This window comes from Bombina bombina, chromosome 6 (genome assembly GCF_027579735.1).
Source record: "Bombina bombina isolate aBomBom1 chromosome 6, aBomBom1.pri, whole genome shotgun sequence".
NCBI classification, from domain to species: Eukaryota; Metazoa; Chordata; class Amphibia; order Anura; family Bombinatoridae; genus Bombina; species Bombina bombina.
In genome coordinates this window covers 1,066,704,872-1,066,731,860 of record NC_069504.1, presented here as the reverse complement: position 1 = coordinate 1,066,731,860, position 26,989 = coordinate 1,066,704,872, and the positions used below count along the sequence as shown (strand labels likewise).

Sequence of the window (26,989 nt, the reverse complement as noted above, 5' to 3'; positions counted from 1 at the left end):
CAAATACAGCTTAAAAATATCCGAAAACCTTATGTTTTTTATGTAATAACAAAGGTAACATTTGCATGGGTAGAGCAATAAGCAATCCAATCAAAGGGACACTGAACCAACATTTATCTTTTATGATCCAGATAGAGCATGCAATTTTAAGAAACTTTCTAATTTACTCCTATTATCAATTTTTCTTTGTTCTCTTGCTATTTTATTTGAAAAAGAAGGCATCTATGCTAAGGAGCCAGACAATTTTTGGTTCAGTACCCTGGACAGCTCTTGTTTATTGGTGGGTGAATTTATCCACCAATAAACAAGAGCAACCCAGGTTGTTTATCAAAATTGGGCCAGCATCTAAACTTACATTCTTGCTTTTCAAATAAAGATACCAAGAGAATGAAGAAAATTTGATAATAGGAGTAAATTAGAAATTTGCTTAAAATTGCATGCTCTGGGGGCGGAGCTTGGCTGTTCAGGATAATGGCTGCAGACTAGGATAGCTCCGATGCTAAAGGACCTGCAGATGGATAAATAGGACATCCAGCAAACACATTTTTTCAATAAACATTCATTAAAAGGCGAGCGCTACACCAGTGGACACTTGGGTATGGTCTGATTACACAAGCTGAGAATGGAAGCCATGACCGCTTGGTTGCTGCGCTGCTGAGACCGGCTTTGCCGCCATAGCCGCCATAATACCAGCTATACACACAACTGATCAGAAGGTCGGCGGGGACTGATCTCGCTCTGTCCGGGAGCGTCATTAACAAATTCAAACTCTCTCTGCGGGGACTTACCTCCTTCTTACATATGGTCTGAACGGAGCTCTTCACCGGAGGGCCGCAGGAAGTGAGAGTTTCGGCTGACGGGTCTTGCTCAGGGACAACCGTTACACACGTGGCAGAGACTCTGCACAGAATGGAATCCGGATTAGGATCTTAGTGGAGCAAGACCCGAAGGTAAAGTGCTGATTACAGAGACGGAGCCTGGGCATAGGCAGCATCGGGCAATTACTAAAACTCACTTACTACCACAAGGAGGTCACTGGGGATCCTGATTTATAAGCCTCCGCTAAAATATCAATATGTTATTGTCCTGCAGTTCGCTGGGGCCTGATTGGGGCTGTCAGGGAACACATTTTATTACTGGTAGAGGGAAAAATCTCCTTAGAACCAGCATCCCCGGGGGAAAGAGAGTTGGGAATCCTGGTAGGCCCTGGTGACAGGCCTCTTCTCAGCCACATTAGGCCCACTTTTGCAAAGTATAAGTACCAACGTATCTGGGCCCAGATCCTCATGAACTCAGATATGCCTCTGAAAAAGGCCGCAAAGGGGGATAAAGTAATTAAAGCAGCCACAATCACACACTACCTTAAAGCACAGGACACAATTATGAAATCAGATCCACAGCGTAGTCAGGACACTAATCTTACCAAAGAGGACCTAAAGACACTCTTCTCTAAAGAGGACATTAAGGAGGTCTTAAAAGAAGTAAAGGGGCTTTTTGGAGAACTACGTAAGGATATTAACAAAGTCACCAAAAGAGTAATGGCAATGGAAGAAGCTCATGGTACATTATATAATGATGTTCAGGACATCAACAAACAAGTCAACCACCAGGATAATATGATATATAGCTTAATGGAAAAAGTTGAGGACTTAGATAACCGCAACAGGCAGAATAACTTAAGAATAAGGGGAGTACCGGGACACCATAGGCCCAACAGCCCTTAATGGATACCTACAGGACCCTTTTCTGCACCATTAAAGGATCACCTAACTCCCCGGATGTGGTCTTAGAAAGGGCTCATAGGGCACTAGGCCAAAACCTACAGGCAAAGCACCACCAAGAGACATTATCACAAAAGTCCTCAATTTTGCCGAAAAAGAAGACATCATGCGTAATGCCAGGGCTAAAGCTCCACTCACACATGCAAGGAATCAACATTTCGATTTTTTTCTGACATTAGCCCTACAACTTTACAAAAGTGTAGAGACCTCAAGTTTATTACGGATGTCCTACGTGCAAAGAATATTGCTTACAGGTGGGGATTCCCAGTGAGCATCATAGTTGCTAAGAAGGTCATCACTTTTTGCCACCATGGAAGACCTGCCTGGCTTTTGTAACTCACTAGGGGTGGAGATATCTGACCCTACTCCACAACCTGATAATGGAAATGTCACCATGCAACTAGGTTCACCGAGACCTGAAATACAGATATCAAGGACACTTGATCCTGTAATAAGCTGTAATTAAGCTGCTTATGTTATGGACTAGAGGACTCCTGATAACATGTATTGCCTACTCATTGAATTCACTATGGCAGATAAGTATACAAACCTGAAATGTGTAACTAATAGAATTGTTTTTAATTTCTTATGTACTATGTTTATGCCTGGTTTCAATGTTGAGAGTTTTGCTGTTTGTGCCCCTTTGTTTATCTGGCCTTAGCCTTAATTGGTTTGATAGGATGGAATACAGATGCCAGGTAATTATATGTGTTCTAAAACTACCTCTTTGCGGAGGGATCCAGCCTCTTCACAACCAGTACACTTATCCTGTTAGTGCAACCTTTGGGATGATTAACTGTTTTGTCCTAAAAGTTACATACTTTCTTATCTCAACTATGTTATGGACTAGAGACTTCTGGATAACATGTATTGCCTGCTCATTGAACTTGCTATGGCAGATACGTATATAAACCTGAAATGTATAACTAGTAGAACTGTTTTAAATTATTCTTCACTATGTTTCTGCCTGGTTTCAATGTTGAGAGTTTCGCTGTTGGTGTCCCTTTAATTATCTGGCATCAGCCTTAATTTGTCTGCTAGGAAGGAGTACAGATGTCAGGTAACTATAAGTGTTCTAAAACTGCCTCTTTGTGGAGGGAACTAGCCTCTTTACAACTAGTATACTTATCCTGTTAGAGCAACCTTTATGGTAATTAATCTGTTTGTCCTAAAAGTTACTTACTTTCTCATCTCAACAACTCTTACACACCTGCAGCTCGACCCTTGATTTTCTACTTTACTTCTTTACTATTACTCTCCTAACTTTTATTACTCATTTCTTCATTTTTCTTGACCACTGTTCCCTTTTTCTCTTTCTGTTCTATTCCTTATTTTTTCCTTTGTTTACTCTCAGTGGTTGGAACGAACGTTCTAATTAATAAAATACTCATCTTTTAATAGTAGCACGCTAGAGTCACACTACTCGACTCACCCCCCTTTCCCCCCCCCCCTTTTTTTCTCTTATCCCCCCTTCCTTTCTCTCCATCCTCCGAGTGACATTTCCTGTACTCCACATCACACTCAGATACAAAATGAACCCCCCCTTACGGAATATAAATTTTCTAACTCTGAATGTCAAGGGCCTCAATCAACCAGAGAAGAGATCCATTGCTCTCAGAAAGTTCATTAGACTCAAGGGGGATATTATTTTGATATAAGAAACCCACTTTAAAAAGGGGAAAGAACCTAAATGGCCATCGCAGACATATACTACAATGTTCTTTTCCTCAGGCCCCCATAAGAAGTGCGGCGTGGGAATTCTTATCCATAAGAATGTACAATTTCAACTACTACAAATGGAAAGGGATCATGATGGTAGACAGTTGACACTCATAGGCCTGCTGTTTGGTAGACATATTACTATAACCAATGTATATGCACCCTACACAGCACAACACACTTTTATCTGGGGACTCACAAATACTATACTGGATTATAAAAAGGGCTCCCTCCTTCTGGGGGGGGGGGGACCTAAATGTACCTCTGGACCCTTACATGGACACCTCTGGGGGATCCTCATCAATATCTAGGAAACACTCTCAAAAACATCAACAACAGTCTGGGTAGGCTGGCTGTTCATGATGTCTGGCGTACATTTCACCCTAAAGACAGAGACTATACCTTTTTTTCCCACCCCCATCAGACCTACTCCAGGCTGGACTATTTTTTGACCGACCCTCTAAGCCTCTCATATGTGCGATCAGTGGGGATTCTCCCCATAACCTGGTCGGACCATGCCCCGGTGCTCTGCACATTACGTTGGCCTGAGACACCAATGGCACCATTTCAGTGGCCATTGGACGATTCACTCTTGAGTGATCCCCTATTTAGGACTGCAGTAGACAAGTCACTGACAGAATACTTTCAACTAAACTCAGGGGACGGACTTTCACACACTACTGTTTGGGAAGCGCACAAATGCATTATATTATATTAAGTATAAAGCAGGCCTGCGCAAGAGACACAGACTGATGTATCAACAATTGTTAGATGAGGTTAAGATGGCTGAGCACCTTCATAAACAAAGTCCGACTGACATTTCCCTCAATGACCGACTTCTACAGAAGAGACTTGCTCTGCAACAACACCTGCAACTAGAACAAAAACGTAACACATTCTCACTGAAACAACACTATTATAAACATAGCAATAAGACAGGCCGCCTTCTGGCTAGGGCCTTGCGCCAAAAACAGTTAAAAGCTTATGTGCATTCCCTACAAAACAAGGAAGGATGGGCATGTGAGGATAGTTTACAAGTAGCAGAGATCTTCCAGCATTAGTACTCCACACTGTACAACCTGCAGAAGGACCAGCCCAAAAAACCCCTCTCACACCATAGCGGTAGAGAGGTGGATTTAAAAAGCTATCTCTCCCTTCCGAACCTCCCCAGGCTTGACGAGGCTGACTCCAAAGCTTTGGGCGAGCCATTTACAATCACAGAAGTAGTAAATGCTATTAAGGACCTGCCAGTGGGCAAGAGCCCAGGACCAGACGGGTACGGCAATAAATATTACAAGACTTACAAACACATACTAGCCCCCAACTGACTGACTTATTCAACTCACTACAAGACCACACAGGCTTTACCCAGGCCATGCTGGAGGCACATATCACAGTACTTCCGAAGCCGGGAAAACCTCCCAACAAACCCGAAAGTTACAGACCCATATCATTGAACTCAGACGTGAAAATATATGCGAAAGTCTTGGCCAACAGGTTAAACCCCCTACTAAAGCAACTAATTCACACGGATCAGGTGGGGTTTATCCCAGGGAGGGAGGCTAGGGATAATACCCTCAAAGTTACCCAATTGATCTCATATTCCCGACATAATCTCATTCCAATGGCAATAATTTCTACAGATGCCGAAAAGGCTTTTGACAGGGTGGACTGGGAGTTTCTCAGGGCCGCCCTGTCATCCATGAATTTAGGAGACAAATTTATAGGAAAGATCTTTGCACTATACTCAAATCCCACAGCAAGAATTAAAGTAAATGGCTACCTCTCAGACCCCTTTCAAATAAGAAACGGTGCATGCCAGGGATGCCCTTTATCCCCTTTGCTATTTGCCCTCTCCATAGAAATCTTGGCACATAGGATCAGGCTCAACCGGCAGGTTAGGGGAATCACAATACATAATACAGAATACAAAGCGGCCGTTTACGCCGATGACATCTTATTGACCTTGACTGACGTAGACAGCTCCATTCCTGCATTGCTTAGTGAATTTCGATCATATGGCAGACACTCAAATTTCCACCTCAATCTTTCCAAGTCTGAAGTCCTTAATGTTAATATCCCACACAGTGAATTGGAAAAAATTGTCACTTACTGTCCTCTTAGGATTCAGCCCCAGAAACTCAAATATTTAGGCATCTACCTCACGGCCGACCCTGTGAATATGATCAAGGCTAACTACATCCTCATTCAAAACGAAATAGTAAATGATCTCTCCAGATGGAGTGGTAAACCCTTTTCATGGTTCGGCAGGATACAAATACTAAAAATGAATGTTCTGCCCAGAATACTCTATCTTCTACAATGCCCTATCAATACCTTGTTAAGCTACAATCTAGGTTAGAGTCCTTTGTGTGGAATAAACTCAGACCTAGAGTTCAAAAGAAAACCCTTTACTTGCCCAGGGAGAGGGAGGGTCTGGGTGTGCAGGACCTTGTACGCTATAGAACGGCTACCCTACTGCAACGGATACCGGAATGGTGCACTCAATCGGACCAAAAACAATGGATCCGTTTGGATTCAGATATCTTGGAAGTGGGTAATGCGGGTGCCCTCGCGTGGCTTACACCACAGAACAGGCCCCCATTAATAAAGCTGTATCCATTGATAAGTGAAGTTCTTACTCAATGCAATAAGACATTGAATACTTCCATGCATATCTCTTCTATCCCCTCTCCCTTAACGCCTTTCAGAGGGAATCCTGAGATACCCTTGTTTGCTAACCCACGCTCAGACAGAACAGCCGTACATATCCAAGATAGGGCTATAGGTTCTTTGATTAGAGAGGGTGTTCTGATTCCACAGAGTGAGTTGGTGGATATGGAGGACTCTGTTTTTATCTCTTGGTTTTCATATGCACAGGTTGCCCACTTCGTACACTCACACATTAAGAAACCTCTGTTGACTAGACGACCCACACCTTTTGAAAGCCCGACGTTACACCTGCATATATACATAAATGGCACTCTGACTTGCACATAAATGTAAATCTAAAAGACTGGGAAGCTATCTTCCTTATGCACAAAAAATCCTCAATCTCAGTTGCCACACAAGAAATGAACATTAAATTTTTATCCCGCTGGTATATGACTCCCACCAGAATAAAGCAAATCTACAAAAAAACAATGTTGGAGGGGCTGTGGAGAGGAGGCTGATCTCTTGCACATTTGGTGGCGATGCGACAGGATAGTTCCCTTTTGGTTAGAGGTCATTGCTTTTATTAAGCCGGCTTTCTCAATTACGATTCCTGTGAGCCCAGACATCCTGCTCTTTCATTCTTTGCCCAGGGTGGAAGAGGTTTCCCTTCAATTACTTCTTATAACCTTTCTAAACAGTGCCAAAGCACTCATCCCCCAGAGGTGGAAATCGGCATTGATCCCAACCCTGGATCTCTGGAAAGCTCAGGTTACACTCACCCTGACACTAGACAGAAAACACTACTGGGAGACAGGTAGGGCAGAGACACATGAGCTAATGCTGGTAAAATGGCAGGATGCCCTGAGAGGCGATGGTGACATATAGAAATAACATTTTGACCAGGTTACTCAGGATCAGACTTTGGCTGAGATTACGATGTATACCCCCCTCTTGCACACCCCGTTCTAATACTCTTTCTTTCATGTAATTAGCAAGAGTCCATGAGCTAGTGACGTATGGGATATACATTCCTACCAGGAGGGGCAAAGTTTCCCAAACCTTAAAATGCCTATAAATACACCCCTCACCACACCCACAATTCAGTTTTACAAACTTTGCCTCCCGTGGAGGTGGTGAAGTAAGTTTGTGCTAGATTCTACATTGATATGAGCTTTGCAGCAGGCTGAAGCCCGGTTTTCCTCTCAGAGTGCAGTGAATGTCAGAGGGATGTGAAGAGAGTATTGCCTATTTGAATACAATGGTCTTCCTCTAGGGGATCTATTTCATAGGTTCTCTGTTATCGGTCGTAGAGATTTCTTCTCCTACCTCCCTTTTCAGATCGACGATATACTCTTATATACCATTACCTCTACTGATTCTCGTTTCAGTACTGGTTTGGCTATCTACTATATGTAGATGAGTGTCTTAGGGTAAGTAAGTCTTATTTTATTTATGACACTCTAAGCTATGGTTGGGCACTTTATATGTAAAGTTCTAAATATATGTTTTAAACTTATATTTGCCATGATTCAGGATAATCAGTATTCCTTCTTTCAGACTGTCAGTTTCATTATTTTGGGATAATGCATATGAATAAATATTTTTTCTTACCTTCAAAATTTTTCAATTGACTTTTTCCCTGCGGGCTGTTAGGCTCGCGGGGGCAGAAAATGCTTCAATTTGCGCAAACTTTTGTGGCGCAAAATTTTGTCATTTCCGGCGCCATAGTTGACGCCGGGAAGTTTGTTCGTGGTTGCGTCATTTTTTGACGCATGTGTGTTACAGACTTTTTTTGCGCCAAAAAATGTGGGCGTCATACTTGGCGCCAAAAAATGTGGGCGTCATACTTAGCGCCACTTTTTTCACATTATTTAAGTCTCACTTTTTTGTTGCTTCTGGTTGCTAGAGGCTTGTTTGTTTTGCATTTTTTTCCCATTCCTGAAACTGTCATTTAAGGAATTTGATAATTTTGCTTTATATGTTGTTTTTTTCTTTTACATATTGCAAGATATTTTCAAACACTGTTCCTGTATCAGAAAATGCTAAGGGATTCCTGTTGACTGATATCAGTCCTACCAAAGCTAAGTTCATTTATTTTAATGTTATGAATGTTTATCTTTAGCTATGGTTTGTAATAAGTTATCATGATATACTTTTACATGCAGAGTCCATTAGTACTGTATTTATGCTTTATATATTGCTATTCTTTTTACATCTTATGTACAAGATATACTTAGGAATTTATAAGAATATTTTTCTGATTCTATTTTAAAGGCTTTGTCTGACATCCCGCCTTCTAATAAAAAATTTTAGGTCTTTTTCAAACTTCTTATTTAGTTGATGAAGTTTCAAATGACCAACAACATACTGAATTATCCTTCTCTGATGGTGTTTTTCTTATTCAGAATTTTCTTCATCAGATATTGACACTAACAAAACTACTTTTTTTATTTTTTAATAGAGTACATTTGTTCTTTGTTGAAAAGGTGTTGATTATTTTGGATATTAAAGTAACTAGTTCTTTTTATTTAAAGACTAGCTAACATTTAAATTCTGCTTATTAACCTTTTGTGGTTTCTTCAGAAGTTTGTTTCCAGTTCCTGATTCTAGGGAATGGAATAGGCTGAGAATTTCTTTTATTCCTTCTTTAAGGTTTTTAAATTGTATTCTTTGCCGGCAGTTAGTTTTAAGTTTTGAGGAAAGATTCCCCAAGTTAATGGGGCTATCTCTACTCCTGCTTAGCATACTATTATTCCTATATGAAATAGTATTTATTTTTTTCCTTAAGATGGTTGTATCTTATTTAAGGAAAGTTATTTATTTTCAGGTACTTTTCGTAGACCTGTAATTTATTTGACTGATGTTGCAATTGCTTCATCCTTCTGGTTGGATACTTTAAGATCAAGTATCGGATTATGATTTGTTTAGCATTGTTAAGTCAACATGCTAATAATTTCATTTGTGTCGTCATTTTTTGATATTTTCGCAAATGAGGTTTAATCTATGTCTTTAGCTATTTTAGCTAGAAGAACTTTGTGATTTCAATCTTGGAATGCTAATTTGATTTCTAAATTCCATATTTCTTTTCCAAGGTAATCAATTATTTGGTTCATAATTGGATTCAATTCTTTTATTGTTACTCTGGGCTTCAAGATTGAGTTCTAAGTCTAAATTTTAAGCTTATATTAGTGCCTTTTTGGTCAGTGATTTTTGTTCTTACTAAGGAACGGAATCCTATATTCTTCCCCAAGTAACATGTTTATAATTGAAAGTTTTTCTTCATTCAATTCAGCCATTTCACAGTTCAAAGTCAGCTCCCCAAATTTGCATGTAGGTGCGGTTTTTATTCCAGCTTAGCTGGTAAGGGGCAGGTTAAGACTTTTTTGAAATTGTTTGGTTCAATTCGGTCCAAACTTCTTAGATTTTGGGTACAGAATAGGATTCAGAGTAAAACCGTCTGCGAGAAGTCTTTTTTTTCTCTATCATATTCCAGCTATTCCAGTAAGGCTCACACTTTCCTGAAGTGTGTTTCAGACCTGTATGTTTTGGGTATTTGTGAAGCGCGGCTGGTTACCCGTTTGGGGTTCAAGGCGCTGCTCAGACCTGGAGTTTTTCTGGGGTATTTATACCAGTTCCATTTTTAGGAACAGGGTTTGGGGGTTTTATTCAAAACTATTAATTGTCCCAAAGATAGAAAATCTTTTGAATTGTCATATAAGTGTTCCATCTTTTAGAATGGTGTTTATATGGTCTATTCTGCCTTTTTGGTCAGTGATGGCATTATTTGTTTACAATAGATACAATAGATGCATATCTTCATTTTCTGATTACATTCAGATTATTTTCTTTTTCTGAGATTCTCTTTTTTTGACAAGCATTACCAACTTGTTGCTTTTCCTTCTGGTCTAGCGACAGCTCTAAGAATCTTTTCAAGGTTCTCAGTGTTTCCTTATTTGGATGATTTCATGGTACTGGCTCAGTCTTTTCGTTCTGTGGAATCTCATACGATTCAACTTTGTTGTTTCTTCAAGACATGGTTAGAGGATCTTTTTATCAAAAAAGCTCCTTGATTCCTCACACAAGGGTCACCATTTTTAGGTTTCCAGATAGATTGTGTCAATGTCTTTGTCTCTAACAGACAAGTGACAATTTTTTGGGGTTCCGTTTGTCGGAACCTTCAGTCTCTATTATTTCCTTCAGTTGCTATATATGCATGGAAGTTTTAGGTCTCATGGCTGCAGCATTGGATTTGATTCCTTTTGCACATTTTCATAGGAAACCTTTCCAGTTTTTTATGCTGAATTAATGGTGCAGGGATTCTAGGATATCACTTTTTATATCTTTGAATCCTAATGTTTAACTATCTTTGATTTGGTGGTTAAGATCACCATCATTCAGTTCTACGGGTCTCTTCGGTTCTTTCAACCTGGACCATGATCTCTACAGATGCGAGTCTTTTAGGTTGGGAGGCTGTCTGAGGAACTCTGTCAGCACAAGGGGTTTGGAAATCTCAGGAGGCGAGATTACCATTTGATATTTTGGAACTCCGTGCATTTCTCAGAGTGCTTCAGTTTTTGGCTTCTTTTTGAAGAAAGAGACGTTTATTGTTTTTTAGACAGACAATGTCACAACTGTGGCGTATGTCAATCATCAGGGTGGGACTATCAGTCCTTAGGCTGTGACAGAAGTATCTCGGATATTTGCTTGGGCTAAATCCAGCTCCTATCTAATTTCTGTGGGGTTTTTTTTCTCCCAGGTATAGACAATTGGGAAGCGGATTATCTCTGTCAATCAAGCTTTACATCCGGGAGAATGGTCTCTTTACCCAGATATGTTTTTTTCAAATTGTTCAAATGTGAGGGCTTCCAGAAATAGATCTGATGGCATCTCATCTAAACAAGGAACTTCCCAGGGGCCTATTCAGGTCTGGGGATCCTCAGGCGTAAGCAGTGTATGCATTGACACTTCCTTGGAGTTATCAATCTGCCTATATTTTTTCGCTTCTGGTTCTTCTTTTTAGAGTGATTTCCAAAATCATCAGAGAGCAATCTTTTTTGTTGCTGGTGGCTCCAGCGTGGCCGCACAGGTTTTGGTCTATGATTCTTGTTCGGATGTCCAGTTGCCAATCTTGGTCACTTCCGTTAAGGTCAGACCTTATATCTTAACAATTGCTTCATCCTTCTGGTTGGATACTTTAAGATCAAGTATCGGATTATGATTTGTTTAGCATTGTTAAGTCAACATGCTAATAATTTCATTTGTGTCGTCATTTTTTGATATTTTCACAAATGAGGTTTAATCTATGTCTTTAGCTATTTTAGCTAGAAGAACTTTGTGATTTCAATCTTGGAATGCTAATTTGATTTCTAAATTCCATATTTCTTTTCCAAGGTAATCAATTATTTGGTTCATAATTGGATTCAATTCTTTTATTGTTACTCTGGGCTTCAAGATTGAGTTCTAAGTCTAAATTTTAAGCTTATATTAGTGCCTTTTTGGTCAGTGATTTTTGTTCTTACTAAGGAACGGAATCCTATATTCTTCCCCAAGTAACATGTTTATAATTGAAAGTTTTTCTTCATTCAATTCAGCCATTTCACAGTTCAAAAGTCAGCTCCCCAAATTTGCATGTAGGTGCGATTTTTATTCCAGCTTAGCTGGGTAAGGGGCAGGTTAAGACTTTTTTGAAATTGTTTGGTTCAATTTGGTCCAAACTTCTTAGATTTTGGGTACAGAATAGGATTCTTTTTGAAGAAAGAGACGTTTATTGTTTTTTAGACAGACAATGTCACAACTGTGGCGTATGTCAATCATCAGGGTGGGACTATCAGTCCTTAGGCTGTGACAGAAGTATCTCAGATATTTGCTTGGGCTAAATCCAGCTCCTATCTAATTTCTGTGGGTTTTTTTTTCCCAGGTATAGACAATTGGGAAGCGGATTATCTCTGTCAATCAAGCTTTACATCCGGGAGAATGGTCTCTTTACCCAGATATGTTTTTTTTCAAATTGTTCAAATGTGAGGGCTTCCAGAAATAGATCTGATGGCATCTCATCTAAACAAGGAACTTCCTTGGAGTTATCAATCTGCCTATATTTTTTTCGCTTCTGGTTCTTCTTTTTAGAGTGATTTCCAAAATCATCAGAGAGCAATCTTTTTTGTTGCTGGTGGCTCCAGCGTGGCCGCACAGGTTTTGGTCTATGATTCTTGTTTGGATGTCCAGTTGCCAATCTTGGTCACTTCCATTAAGGTCAGACCTTATATCTTAACATTCGTTTTTTCCATCAGGAATTCAAATGATTAATTTAATGGTATGGAAATTTAACGCTTAGTACTCAGTCATAGAAGTTTCTCTGACTCAGTGATTAATACTATGTAGCAGGCTCGTAAATCTGTGTCTAGTAAGATTTATTATCGAGTTTGGAAGATTTACATCTCATGATGCTCTTCTTATAAATTCTCTTGGCATTCTTTTAGAATTCCTAGGATTTTATAGTTTCTTCAGGATGATTTGGATAAGGGTTTTTGTCTGCAATTTTCTTGAAAGGACAAATCTCTGCTTTTTCTATGTTGTTTTCACAGAAAAATTTGCTAATCTTTCTGTTATTCATTGTTTTGTTCAGGCTTTGGTTCATATCAAGCCTGTCATTATGCCAATTTCTCCTCCTTGGAGTCTTAATTTGGTTCTGAGGGCTTTACAGGCTCTTCCGTTTGAGCATATGCTTTCTTTGGACATTAAAATGACTTTCATGGAAAGTATTGTTCTTTTTAGACATCTCTTCAGCTAGAACAGTTTTTGAATTATCTGCTCTTTCTTGTGAGTCTCCTTTTTCTGTTTTTTTTCGGGATAAGGTGGTTTTGCTGTCCTCATTTCAATTTTTACCTAAGTTGTGAATTCTAACAACATTAGTAGAGGAATTATTGTCCCTTCCTTGTGTCCTAATCCTAAGAATTCTTTGGTAATATTCTTACATTCTTTGGATGTGGTAAGAGTTTTGAAATATTATGTTGAAGCTACTCAGATTTCAGAAAGACTTCTAGTCTATTTGTTATCTTTTTCTGGTTTTAGGAAAGGTCAGAAGGCTTCTGCCATTTCTTTGACATCTTGGTTAAGCTTTTGATTCATCATGCTTATTTGGAGTCGGGTTAATCCCTGCCTCAGTGGATTACGGCTCATTTTACTAGGTCAGTTTCTACTTCCTGGGCTTTTAAGAATGAAGCTTCTGTTGATCAGATTTGCAAAGCAACAACTTGGTCTTCTTTGCATACTTTTACTAAATTCTACCATTTTGACGTTTTCTCTTCTTCAGAAGCAGTTTTTGGTAGAATAGTATTTCAGGCAGCTGTTTCAGTTTGATTCTTCTGCTTATAATTTCAGTTTTTTTCATTATAAGATTAAAACTTTTTGATTTGGGTGGTGGATTATTTTTTCAGCGGAATTGTCTGTCTTTATTTTATCCCTCCCTCTCTAGTGACTCTTGCGTGGAAGTTCCACATCTTGGGTATCTGCTATCCCATACGTCACTAGCTCATGGACTCTTGCTAATTACATGAAAGAAAACATAATTTATGTAAGAACTTACCTGATAAATTAATTTCTTTCATATTAGCAAGAGTCCATGAGGCCCACCCTTTTTGTGGTCGTTTTGATTTTTTGTATAAAGCACAATTATTCCAATTCCTTATTTTTGATGCTTTCGCTCCTTTCTTATCACCCCACTTCTTGGCTATTCGTTAAACTGAATTGTGGGTGTGGTGGGGGGTGTATTTATAGGCATTTTAAGGTTTGGGAAACTTTGCCCCTCCTGGTAGGAATGTATATCCCATACGTCACTAGCTCATGGACTCTTGCTAATATGAAAGAAATGAATTTATCAGGTAAGTTCTTACATAAATGATGTTTTTTCCCTTGACTCCCTCCTCCTTCTTTTTTTTTTTTCTCTCTCTCTCCCCTCCCTCCATTCATAACCAATTAGGTTCGATGTGTGATTAACTGTGTGAGTTATATGAAAAAACGACACCCACTGAGTTAATTGTTAATTGTATTTTGTTACTATTAAGATTACTCTTAGAAACTTGTTTTACCACTGTTTTAGATAATATTGTTAAAAAAAAAAAAGAAGAAATTAATAGAGCGTTTAAATGGACTTATGGTGAAGATTATATGTACGGGACTAGAGGATACTGTAATAGCTTTCGATTGACATTGTGAAATACTGTATGTCCTACTCTGCTGTAATCTATCAAATTATGATTCAATAAAGCTCTTTTGAAAAAAAAATAAAAAAAAATTGCATGCCCTATCTGAATCACAAAAGAAAAAATTTGGGTTTAGTGTCCCTTTAATTAAAATTAGCAGCAGTTGAATTCCGCAGCACCAAAAAATAAGGAAAAAAGTTTTTTTTAAACTTTAAAGCATTTATTGATCCTTTTAGATTTCATAAAGCACAGGCACACAGCAGCAAATGCAACGTTTCGGGCTGTTAATTCTTACTCATTCTAAGGGTTAACAGCCCGAAACGTTGCATTTGCTGCTGTGTGCCTGTGCTTTATAAAGCTAAAAGGATCAATAAATGCTTTAAAGTTTAAAAAAAACTTTTTTCCTTATTTTTTTGGTGCTGTGGAATTCAACTGCTGCTATCTTAGGTGTTTGCAGTGGCCCTCTACCACGTGCATCAGGTGTGTGCTGTTTGCCAAATGTGAACTGTTTAATTAAAATGACCTACTTTTTAATATATATTTCAATCTGTTCTATAATACCCACATCATTTAAACCATACAAATTCATTGGGTATTTACTTATCTTAATTTCTAAATAAATATATAAAATATCTCCCAACTCTTTACAGCTTGATCTTTTTTCTGGGGTTTTTGTCCACTTTGGCAAGCCATATAATTGCTGATTTATTCTTATTAAAAGGGACATGGAACCCACATTTTTTCTTTAAGGATTCAGATAGATCATTCCATTTTAAATTACTTTCCAATTTATTTCTATTTTCTAATTTATTTATTTCTCTTTGTATCCTTGAAAAGTATAGCCAGGTAGGATCAGAAGCTGCTGATTGGTGGCTGCACATAAATGCTTCTTGACTTTGGCTTTAAGCTAGCTCCCAGTAGTCCATTACTGCTCCTTCACAAAAGGATATCAAGAAAATGAAGCAAATTAGATAAAATAAGTAAATTGGGAAGTTGTTTAAAATTGTATGACCTATCTAAATCTTGAAAGAAAAATTATGGGTTTCATATCCCTTTACTATTATTATTAGTATTATTATTATTATTATTATTTATTTATAAAGCACCAACAAATTCACCTGCACTGTCCATGGGTACAAAAGATAAAAGTCTAATGATACAATATATTTAAGACACAGGACAAAATATAGCAAACAGACACAGGAGGAATTGAGAGCCCTATTCCGGTGGGAATTTACATTCCAGAAGGGTAGGAGGGTGAGAAACAGGAGGTGGTGATTGCAAAGGTGAGAATGATATTAGTGCAGAGTTACATGAGGACAGCTATTAGGCAAGTGGAGTTTATTTGTTACTGAGTTGGTGTAATAGGCTTCCCTGAACAAAAATTTCTTTAGGGAGCATTTAAATGAGGACAGATCAGTGTTAAGTCTGACAGCACAAGGAAGTGCGTTTCAGAGGGTTGGTGCCGAACGGGAGAAGTCCTGCAGTCTAGCATGGGAGAAGGTGACGGTAGAAGATGCAAGGAGCAGGTCATTGTTGGATCTTAGGGGAAGGGCTGGACTGGAGTATATTTGTTGATGAGTGAGGACAGATGGGGGGCAGTGTTAGTAAGAGTAGGTCAGGGTGAGAATTTTAAATTTAATTCAGCTGTGAATGGGGGGCCAGTGAAGGGACTCGAGAGAGGGGCAGCAGATACAGAGTGGCTGGAAAGGTGGATTAGCCTGGAAGAGGCATTTAGGATAGATTTAAGGGGGGAGAGGCGGAAGAGAGGAAGGCCAGATAGTAGGTTATTACAGTAATCAATTGAGGAAATTACCAGCGAGTGGATTAGCTGCTTAGTGGTGTTCCCAGTAAATATATATGTATATGCGTATATATTTATGTGTTAATATGTGTATATACACATATTAACACATAAATATATACTGTATGTATATATTCATAAACATTTATAGTTGCTGTCATCGCTGCGCTACTTACCCTCTTCTCTGCGCTTGTCAGAAATGCAAACACGAGCTCACATTCACATTGCTGACAACCTGTAATACCAGCTCACATTGGCGTGCACTGGTATTACACAGTGAAGCGCAAATATCGCTTTAATTAAAGCAAAATTTGGTGATCCACTTGTAATCTGACCCTAAGTGGCTATCATATTTACAGTACAGTATCCCTCTAAGATAGTTAGTTAGTATGAGCATGCCTGTGGAAGTAGTAATACTTTATATATAGGTCTGAGGAACAGAGGAAACTTGACATCTATTTTTTTTTAATTTGCATCTATCCATCTATCTATCTATCTATCTATCTATCTATCTATCTATCTATCTATCTATCTATCTGTCTGTCTATAGTAATCTAACATACTAAAATATACATACTTTTCCTGCTATATTCACTAAATATATGATGTAAAATAATAGTTACTTTTTTCAAGTATTATATTTATCATTACATGCTACTAATGTTTATTAGTTAAGCTTTGTGTTCATGCCATACATAATGCTCCTGATGATAATGACAGTTATTATTAATAATAGTATTAAAGGTAGTGATTATTCTGCTTATGTGCTAATATTAAAACAGTCACTAGTTTTGTGAGAGAGTATCTGTGAATGCTGTTAGCATTTACTTACCTGAAGTGCTCTGCCTTTGGTTTCAATAGGTAAGGTGAAGGCCGAAAGTGCACAAATGAAACATATTATGGCGAACAAGCAGAGAGCGCCAATGACTGAAGTATCTAGTAACACCTGTTGTAAAACATTAAAATAAACTATTGAATAGACAATATAAAATAGATAACAAACTAAGAAAACATATTACTCCCACTATTAATTCTACAATGTGGACTTGGTATAAATATCCTAGGCCAACAAGATAATTCTCAAAGAGTTTAAAAATGAGTAGAGTCTACAACCACCAATAGAGGCTTACAGCCTAATATTCTAAATGAATATATTTAGTAGGGCAATTCTACATATTTTTCCATTTGATTTGGTGACAAGGTAGATATTTATTTATAGCAAATAACATAAAAAAATGTAACATACAACATGGATATCATCAAGGACATTTTAGAGTCTGGACACTTTAAAAATAGAAAATGTATTGTATATATCAAGGGAAACACAATTTTTTAGGATATTGAAATGCATTAACATTTGCAGAAAAAGATACACTGGGTGAATTTTTATAGAAATCTGAAAATGTCAAAGCATATTTTAAAGAAAAGACTATACATGGCTACACTGTACAGATTAGACAAATTCAAATTAAGGAATATCTGGATAACACCCAATAAATTATACAATTAGAAGATAATGTAAATATATTAATGAGCTCTGTGGAAATTCAGGAATTGGTACAAGTTTTAATCTCAGTAAATCAATTAATGGGAAACCTAAGATCTGATACCATGTGCGTGAGACATGTGCATTTGTAGTTTTCGTGAGGTCACGAATGCCAAAGATGGCGGCCGCCAGTGGCATTCATCTCTTTTCAGAAACAGATTTATTCTTGTGAAAATGCAGCACACTAAGATATGTGCAAATCCATATCTTCAGCATTCCTGACCTCACAAAAATTATGACTGCACATGTCTATTAAACATATTAATAGACTACTTCTTAAAAAGGACATGCAGGCAAAACAATAAGGGCTAGATTATGAGTGGAGCACTATGGGCTTTGACTTTTTGCACGCATCGGTTACCACGTGTATTACAATTGAAAAGTAAAACTTTTTCACTCTCGTGCTTACCCGACGCTCGCAAAAAGCCGAAGTTACAATATTGCGACCACATTAACATATTCAGACTTCAATGGAGCGTGAAAAATGGAAAAAACACCCAACAAGTCGTGCAAACCTGATCCTGATTTTCTCAAATGCGCTAACTCAACATGAAATATGAATATTTCACATTCCAATGTTCTTCACATAGAAGAATATGTTCTATTTATTCTTAAATACATATATATATATATATATATATACTGTATATATATATATATATATATATATATATATATATATATATATATATATATATATATATATATATATATATATAAAAAGAAAATAATCAGCGCTAGAAGTGTATGAGTATGCTGTTAGTCTTAATATATATTCCCATCCACTACCTGGAATATATATATGTACACAAGACACTTGCAGGTTATGCAGCAAACAGTCTCATTCATTTACTTGTGGTAAGTCTGTGGATATATATTGTTCATTAGAATCCACAATGCTAGTTCCTGTGTGCTGTGAAAGATTAGGCTGCTCGTCTGTGAGAAAAAGGATGATCCCCCACAGGGCGAGGTTCCTCTTGAAAATCTGAAAGAGTATGGGACAAGACAAGCGTCAAAAGGCACACTTCGTGTATTACGTTCAGATAATAAGCATATAGTATAACAGTGGGAAAAATCCACGCTCACCTGGTTCAACCTCAAGGTATGAGGTACTAAAAGAGCACTTGTGTTAGTGTACTCTCATCCCTTGCAATCCTCCTGTATGTCCACGGGTCTTCAAAGGTCTCTGGATGTCTGCAGCGTTCCAAGTTATACAGCAGCTTCCTTGGCCTTGAACTCCTTCTCACGCTGCAGCCGATACTGCTCAATCTCAGCCTGTGCCTCCTCCTTGGCCTGCTTCAGCCTCCGATTCTTCAGTTTCCGAGCTTCGCCCACTCTCTCCGCCGCCCGTTTCTCGGCTTGGAGCAGCTGCTGGATACTGTCCGGAAACGGAAGAATCGGAGGCTGAAGCAGGCCAAGGAGGAGGCACAGGCTGAGATTGAGCAGTATCGGCTGCAGCGTGAGAAGGAGTTCAAGGCCAAGGAAGCTGCTGTATAACTTGGAACGCTGCAGACATCCAGGGACCCTTGAAGACCCGTGGACATACAGGAGGATTGCAAGGGATGAGAGTACACTAACACAAGTGCCCTTTTAATACCTCATACCTTGAGGTTGAACCAGGTGAGCGCAGATTTTTCCCACTGTTATACTATATGCTTATTATCTGAACGTATTACACAAAGTGTGCCTTTTGGCGCTTGTCTTGTCCCATACTCTGTCTTATATATATATATATATATATATATATATATATATATATATATATATATATATATATATATATATATATATATATATATATATATATATATATGATGGTTTTTATATATTATGTATATAGTAATGTCTATTTGAAAATACTTAGAACATATTCCCCATGTGAAAAAAATTTGAATGTGAAATATTTACAGTACTAAAACAGTTAAACACTTTATTTTGTATTTATTTATTGAACAAAAAATAATACAATTCTGAAATGATACACTATATACCAAATACAACATTTGTCATATGAAACAATTTCAATTATAACAAAACATTGAGGAAAGAATGTCAAATACCTATCTCATTATCCTTCCATAATATCAATAATAAATTCTTGACCAAGAGCATTTTGAGCTGGATATGATCTAGCGAGTTCAAAAAGGGTTTCCATTTTCCTTTAAAGAGATCTTATTTCCTGCTCTATTATGATATAGATCATATCTCTCACCAGTTGGTGAAACAGGTCATATTTTAGCTGCTTTTCAGGGAGTACTTTATTCTTAATCCATAATTTAAAAATAATCTTTCTAGCTAATATTATTGTTGTAATAATTAAGTTGTTCAAGTTCCTTACATGCTCTAATTTATCTAAAATAATGATCTTCAAACTATCTAAAACGATCTTTACATTATGAATTTTTGATAAAAATTAGACCAAAACTGGTAAATCTTAGGACAAGCCCATATATAATGTACAAAGTCTGGATTAACTAGCGAACATTTAGGACAACAGTTTTTAACATATTTTCTCCATTTGGAGACCTTCTTAGGTAGTAAATAATCTTGATTTATAATTCTGAACTGAGATTATTGTCAGTGTCTTTATTTCCTCTATACCAGGCATTGTATATATCTTGAAAGAGGAGGCTCTATTTGAACTTTTGCGGTAGATCTGTAGGTTTACTATGTAACATATATCCTAAACGAATAATTTCCTATCCTTCCTTGATCTAACTTATAAGCATAGTTATCTTTTTATCTAAAAGCCAGTCTAGGCTGTATTTCTTAAAGGGACACTGAACCCAATTTTTTTCTTTCATGATTCAGATAGAGCATGCTATTTTAAGCAACTTTTTAATTTACTTCTATTATCAATTTTACTTCGTTCTTTTGCGATCTTTATTTGAAAAAGAAGACATCTAAGCTAAGGAGCCATCAAATTTTTGGTTTAGAACCATGGACAGCAATTTTTTATTGGTGCTGTCCAATCAGCAAGGACAACCCAGGTTGTTCACCAAAAATGGTCCGGCATCTAAACTTACATTCTTGCTTTTCAAATAAACATACCAAGAGAATGAAGAAAATTTGTTAATAGGAGTAAATTAGAAAGTTGCTTAAAATTGCATGCTCTATCTGAATCACAAAAGAAAAAAATTGGGTTCAGTGTCCTTTTAAGTATGGCTGCATTATAATACTCTAAATTTGGAAGAGCCATTCCCCCATTTGTATATGGCAAATATAATTTTTTAATTCTTGCTTTCTTATTATTCCATAAAAAGGACCTTATGGCTTTTTCAATTTGAAATAAATCAAGTTTAGTAATCTTTAATGGAAGCATCTGTAAATTAGGATATGGATCCTAATTTTAATTATCTATGGTAGCCTAGAACCACTGTAAGGTTGGTGCTATCCTCTGGTATAGGTGTTGTTCGTCTAGATTAGTGATGTCGGGATCATAAAATTTTCGGAACGCGAACTTCCGCAAAAGTTCGCGAACCGGGTGAACCGCCATAGACTTCAATAGGCAGGCGAATTTTAAAACCCACAGGGACTCTTACTGGCCACAATAGTGTTGGAAAAGTTGTTTCAAGGGGACTAACACCTGGACTGTGGCATGCCGGAGGGGGATCCATGGCAAAACTCCCATGGAAAATTACATAGTTGATGCAGAGTCTGGTTTTAATCCATAAAGGGAATAAATCACCTAACATTCCTAAATTGTTTGGAATAACGTGCTTTAAAACATCAGGTATGATGTTGTATCGATCAGGTAGTGTAAGGGTTACGCCCGCTTCACAGTGACAGACCAAACTCCCGCAGCGGGTACAACATCTAAATAGTTTCTAAATTTTGTCCTGAGTTTAGAAATACCCAATGTTAACATGTTCTTTGCTTTTTTTTGCAAGTTATAGGGAAATAAATACAAGAAGCACTTTGCTATTTCAAAACCACTTTTTTTCAAAATGAGCGCTAGTTACATTGGAACCCTGATATCTGTCAGGAATACCTGAATATCCCTTGACATGTATATATTTTTTTTTAGAAGACATCCTAAAGTATTGATCTAGGCCCATTTTGGTATATTTCATGCCACCATTTCACCGCCAATTGCGATCAAATAAAAAAAATTGTTCACTTTTTCACAAACTTTAGGTTTCTCACAGAAATTATTTACAAACAACTTATGCAATTATGGCATAAATGGTTGTAAATGCTTCTCTGGGATCCCCTTTGTTCAGAAACAGCAGGCTTACATGGCTTTGGCGTTGCTTTTTGGTAATTAAAAGGCTGCTAAATGCCACTGCGCACCACACATGTTTTATGCCCAGCAGTGAAGGGGTTAATTAGGGAGCATGTAGGGAGCTTGTAGAGTTAATTTTAGCTTAAGTGTAGTGTAGTAGACAACCCAAAGTATTGATCTAGGCCCATTTTGGTATATTTCATGCCACCATTTCACCGCCAAATGCGATCAAATAAAAAAAAAATTGTTAAATTTTTCACAAACTTTTGGTTTCTCACAGAAATTATTTACAAACAGCTTATGCAATTATGGCATAAATGGTTGTAAATGCTTCTCTGGGATCCCCTTTATTCAGAAATTGCAGACTTATATGTCTTTGGCGTTGCTTTTTGGTAATTAGAAGGCTGCTAAATGCCACTGTGCACCACACGTGTTTTATGCCCAGCAGTGAAGGGGTTAATTAGGGAGCATGTAGGGAGCTTGTAGAGTTAATTTTAGCTTAAGTGTAGTGTAGTAGACAACCCAAAGTATTGATCTAGGCCCATTTTGGTATATTTAATGCCACAATTTCACCGCCAAATGCGATCAAATTTAGAAAAAACTATTTTTTTTTCGCAATTTTAGGTTTCTCACTGAAATTATTTACAAACAGCTTGTGCAATTATGGCACAAATGGTTGTAAATGCTTCTCTGGGATCCCCTTTCTTCAGAAATAGCAGACTTTGGCGTTGCTTTCTGGTAATTAGAAGGCCGCTAGATGCTGCTGCGCATCACACGTGTATTATGGCTAGCAGTGAAGGGGTTAATTAGGTAGTTTGTAGGGAGCTTGCAGGGTTAATTTTAGCTTTAGTGTAGAGATCAGCCTCCCACCTGACACATCAGACCCCCTGATCCCTCCCAAACAGCTCCCTTCCCTCCCCCGCCATCTTAAGTACTAAAATAAAAGGTTTTTAATTTTTTTTTATTTTTTTATTTTTAGCATATTTACATATGCTGTGGTGTAGCATCCCCCCTTAGCCCACAACCTCCCTGATCCCCCTCAAAACAGCTCTCTAACCCTCCCCATCTGCCTTATTGGTAGCCATGTTGGGTACTGGCAGCTGTCTGCCAGTACCCAGTTTGCAAAAAAAAAAAGTTGTTTTTTTCTGTTTTTATTTTTTTTCTGTAGTGTAACTCCCCCCCCCCCCCCACAGACCAACCCCCACCACCTGCCACACCAGCTAAGATTTAAAAGCAAAAATGGAAAGGTTAGTTACCACGTCTGGCAAAATGGGACAAGCCCAGGTACCACTTCAAGGTCCTTTCCAATACCTGGGACCCTAAAACAGCCGCACAATGTAAGCTCTCAAATCCAAACAAACTGGGAACAAGGGAAGGGTGCACAGGCTTATGTAATCACCCCAGTAATATACAAAACATGGAAGGGAACTGCACTCTCATACTGGACCGGGTACACATCCCATGACCCTGCAACATGCTCAGCCCTGGGTGCTCACTGGCACTCACAGAAAGCTGTGCTGTCCCCAGAGTCACAGACGGTTAACACCAGACAGGTGTGGGTGCAAGAACCATAGGGAAAATTACAAAACAAATTAATACAACACACAGAGAAAGTCCAGCACTCACTTACAAGCTCACAGCTAAGATTTAAAAGCAAAATTGGAAAGGTTAGTTACCGCATCTGGCCAAATGAGACAAGCTCAGGTACCACGTCAAGGTCCTTTCCAATACCTGGGACCCTAAAACAGCCTGTGCACCCTTCCCTTGTTCCCAGTTTGGATTTGAGAGCTAGCTTTGTGTGGCTGTTTTAGGTCCCAGGTATTGGAAAAGAACTTGACGTGGTACCTGGGCTTGTCCCATTTGGCCAGATGCGGTAACTAACCTTTCCATTTTTGCTTTTAAATCTTACCTGTTAGCTTGCTAGTAAAGTGCAGGGTTTTCTCTGTGTGTTGTATTAATTTGTTTTGTAATTTTCCCTATGGTTCTTGCACCCAGACCTGTCTGGGGTTAACTGCCTGTGACTCTGGGGACAGCACAGCTTCCTGTGAGTGCCAGTGAGCACCAAGGGCTGAGCATGTTGCAGGGTCATGGGATGTGTACCCGGTCCGGTATGAGAGTGCAGTTCCCTTCCGTGTTTTGTATATGTCTAGGGTGGTTACAAATTCCTGTGCACCCTTCCCTTTTTCCCAGTTTGTTTGGATTTGAAAGCTTGCATTGTGTGGCTGTTTTAGGGCATCAGGTATTGGAAAGGACCTTGACGTGGTACCTGGGCATATCCCATTTGGCCAGATGCGGTAACTAACCTTTCCATTTTTGCTTTTAAATCCTAGCTGTGAGCTTGTAAGTGAGTGCTGGACTTTCTCTGCATGTTGTATGTGTATGTATGTATATATATATATATATATATATATATATATATACATACACACACACACCTGCATATACATATTTCGACATGTATATGTAGGAATCTCTATGTTAAAGCCCTTTGCAGTCCTTTTTTTACTAACACCTGAGACCTCATATCTTTGAGCCCTTATAGCTTTTTTTATGCAATTATTTTTCTTAATAACTGCACTTTTAATTATAAATTTTTTATGTGTTTTGTGCATCATTTTGGTCAAGCTTAACAATTAACCTGAGCTCTGAAGTTACACTATCCCAACGCGCATTAAATTCAATTGCGCTTGAGCTAATGTTTTTACTTTCAACTTGTAATACGCACTCTACTTCCAACGTGCACAAACATCCGCGATAAACCCGATATCGCTTGCACGCAACATTTAGTGCACCACTCGTAGTCTAATTGTAAAAAAAAAACCTCAAACAACTGTGGGTTTAACCACTGGCTTGATATGGGGATACATTTTCCCCTACCAATGTACAGTGTATTTTTATTTAAAGTGGCATTCTTAATCAAAAATGTCATGCTCTCATTTATTAGAGCATGTAGATTTATTTCATGTAATTGGCAAGAGTCCATGAGCTAGTGACATATGGGATATACAATCCTACCAGGAGGGGCAAAGTTTCCCAAACCTCAAATGCCTATAAATACACCCCTCACCACACCCACAATTCAGTTTTTACAAACTTTGCCTCCTATGGAGGTGGTGAAGTAAGTTTTTGCTTAGATTCTACGTTGATATGCGCTTTTCAGCATTTTGAAGCCCGGTTCCTCTCAGACTACAGTGAATGTCAGAGGGATGTGAAGGGAGTATCACCTATTGAATGCAATTGTTTTCCTCACGGGGATCTATTTCATAGGTTCTCTGTTATCGGTCGTAGAGATTCATCTCCTACCTCCCTTTTCAGATCGACGATATACTCTCATATTCCATTACCTCTTCTGATAACCGTTTCAGTACTGGTTTGGCTATCTGCTATATGTGAATGGGTGTCTTTTGGTAAGTATGTCTTTTATTACTTAAGACACCCTCAGCTATGGTTTGGCACTTTATGCATTAATATAAAATTCTAAATATATGTATTGTACTTATATTTGCCATGAGTCAGGATTATGTATTTCCTTTTGCAGACTGTCCATTTCATATTTGGGGAAAAACATATATAGGAAATATTTTTCTTACCTGAGGTTTAGTCTTTTTTCAAATTGACTGGGTTTTTTTTCTTTCAATTTCGTGGGCCAAATTAAGCCTGCGAGGGCGCAAAATGCCAAAGTTTATTGCGTCATTCTTGGCGCGAGAATTTTTTGGCACAAAGGTACGTCCGATGACGCAAATTCGTCATATCCGCCGTCTTATTTGACGCCAAGTTCCTTGCATAAGGTTTGTTAATGACGTGAGTGTGTCATTTTCAGATGTTGTTAGCGCCCAAAAATCTTTTAGTTACGTTGTGCGTCATACTTGGCACCAAATAATTTCATGATTTATAACTTCATTCCTTTATGCCTCTTGCCTTTTTTTCTATGTCAGAGGGCTATGCTGTTTGCATTTTTTCCCATTCCTGAAACTGCCATATAAGGAAATTGATAATTTTGCTTTATATGTTGTTTTTTCTCTTACTTTTTGCAAGATGTCTCAATCTGATCCTGTCTCAGAAATCACTGTTGGAACCCTGCTGCATGATATCAGTTGTACCAAAGCTAAGTGCATTTGTTGTAAACTTGTTTAGATTATATCTCCAGCTGTGGTTTGTAATAGTTGTCATGATAAACTTTTACATGCAGATAATGTGTCTATCAGTAATAGTACATTGCCTTTTGCTGTTCCTTCAACATCTAATGTACAAGATATACCTGTGAATTTAAAAGAATTTATTGCTGATTCTATTCAGAAGGCTTTGTCTGCCATCCCGTCTTCTAATAAACGTAAAAGGTCTTTTAAAACTTCTCATAAAGTTGATGAAATTTCAAATGACCAACAATATACTGAATTATCCTCCTCTGATGAGGAGCTATCTATTTCAGAAGATCCTTCCTCAGATATTGACACTGACAAATCTAATTATTTATTTAAAATGGAGTATATTTGTTCTTTGTTAAAAGAAGTGTTGATTACATTGGATATTGAGGAAACTAGTCCTCTTGATATTAAAACTAGTAAACGTTTAAATTCTGTTTATAAACCTCCTGTAGTTACTCCAGAGGTTTTTCCAGTTCCTGATGCTATTTCTGATAAGATTTCTAAGGAATGGAATAGGCCTGGTACTTTTATTCCTTCTTCAAGGTTTAAAAAAATTGTATCCTTTGCCAGCAGTTACATTGGAGTTTTGGGAAAAGATCCCCAAAGTTGATGGGGCTATCTCTACTCTTGCTAAACGTACTACTATTCCTATGGAAGATAGTACTTCTTTTAAAGATCCTTTAGATAGGAAACTTGAATCTTATCTAAGGAAAGCCTATTTATATTCGGGTTATCTTCTCAGGCCTGCAATTTCTTTGGCTGATGTTGCAGGTGCATCAACTTTTTGGTTGGAAAATTTAGCGCAACAAGAATTGGATTCTGATTTGTCTAGCATTGTTCGCTTGCTTCAACATGCTAATCATTTTATTTGTGATGCCATTTTTGATATCATCAAAATTGATGATAAATCTATGTC

At 38.0% G+C, this 26,989-nt stretch overlaps 1 protein-coding gene across 1 annotated transcript in view; it reads right to left on the bottom strand.

Moving 5' to 3' along the window:
* Positions 1 to 2,009: 2,009 nt before the first annotated feature.
* SVOPL (SVOP like) overlaps positions 2,010 to 26,989 on the bottom strand; it is a 163,288-nt gene continuing 138,308 nt past the window's right edge. The window contains exons 11-12 of the mRNA XM_053719681.1: positions 16,986 to 17,103; positions 2,010 to 2,197 (exon numbers count right to left, since the gene is read on the bottom strand). Coding sequence (XP_053575656.1) covers positions 2,010 to 2,197; positions 16,986 to 17,103 — 306 coding nt within the window. The remainder of the gene's footprint in view (positions 2,198 to 16,985; positions 17,104 to 26,989) is intronic.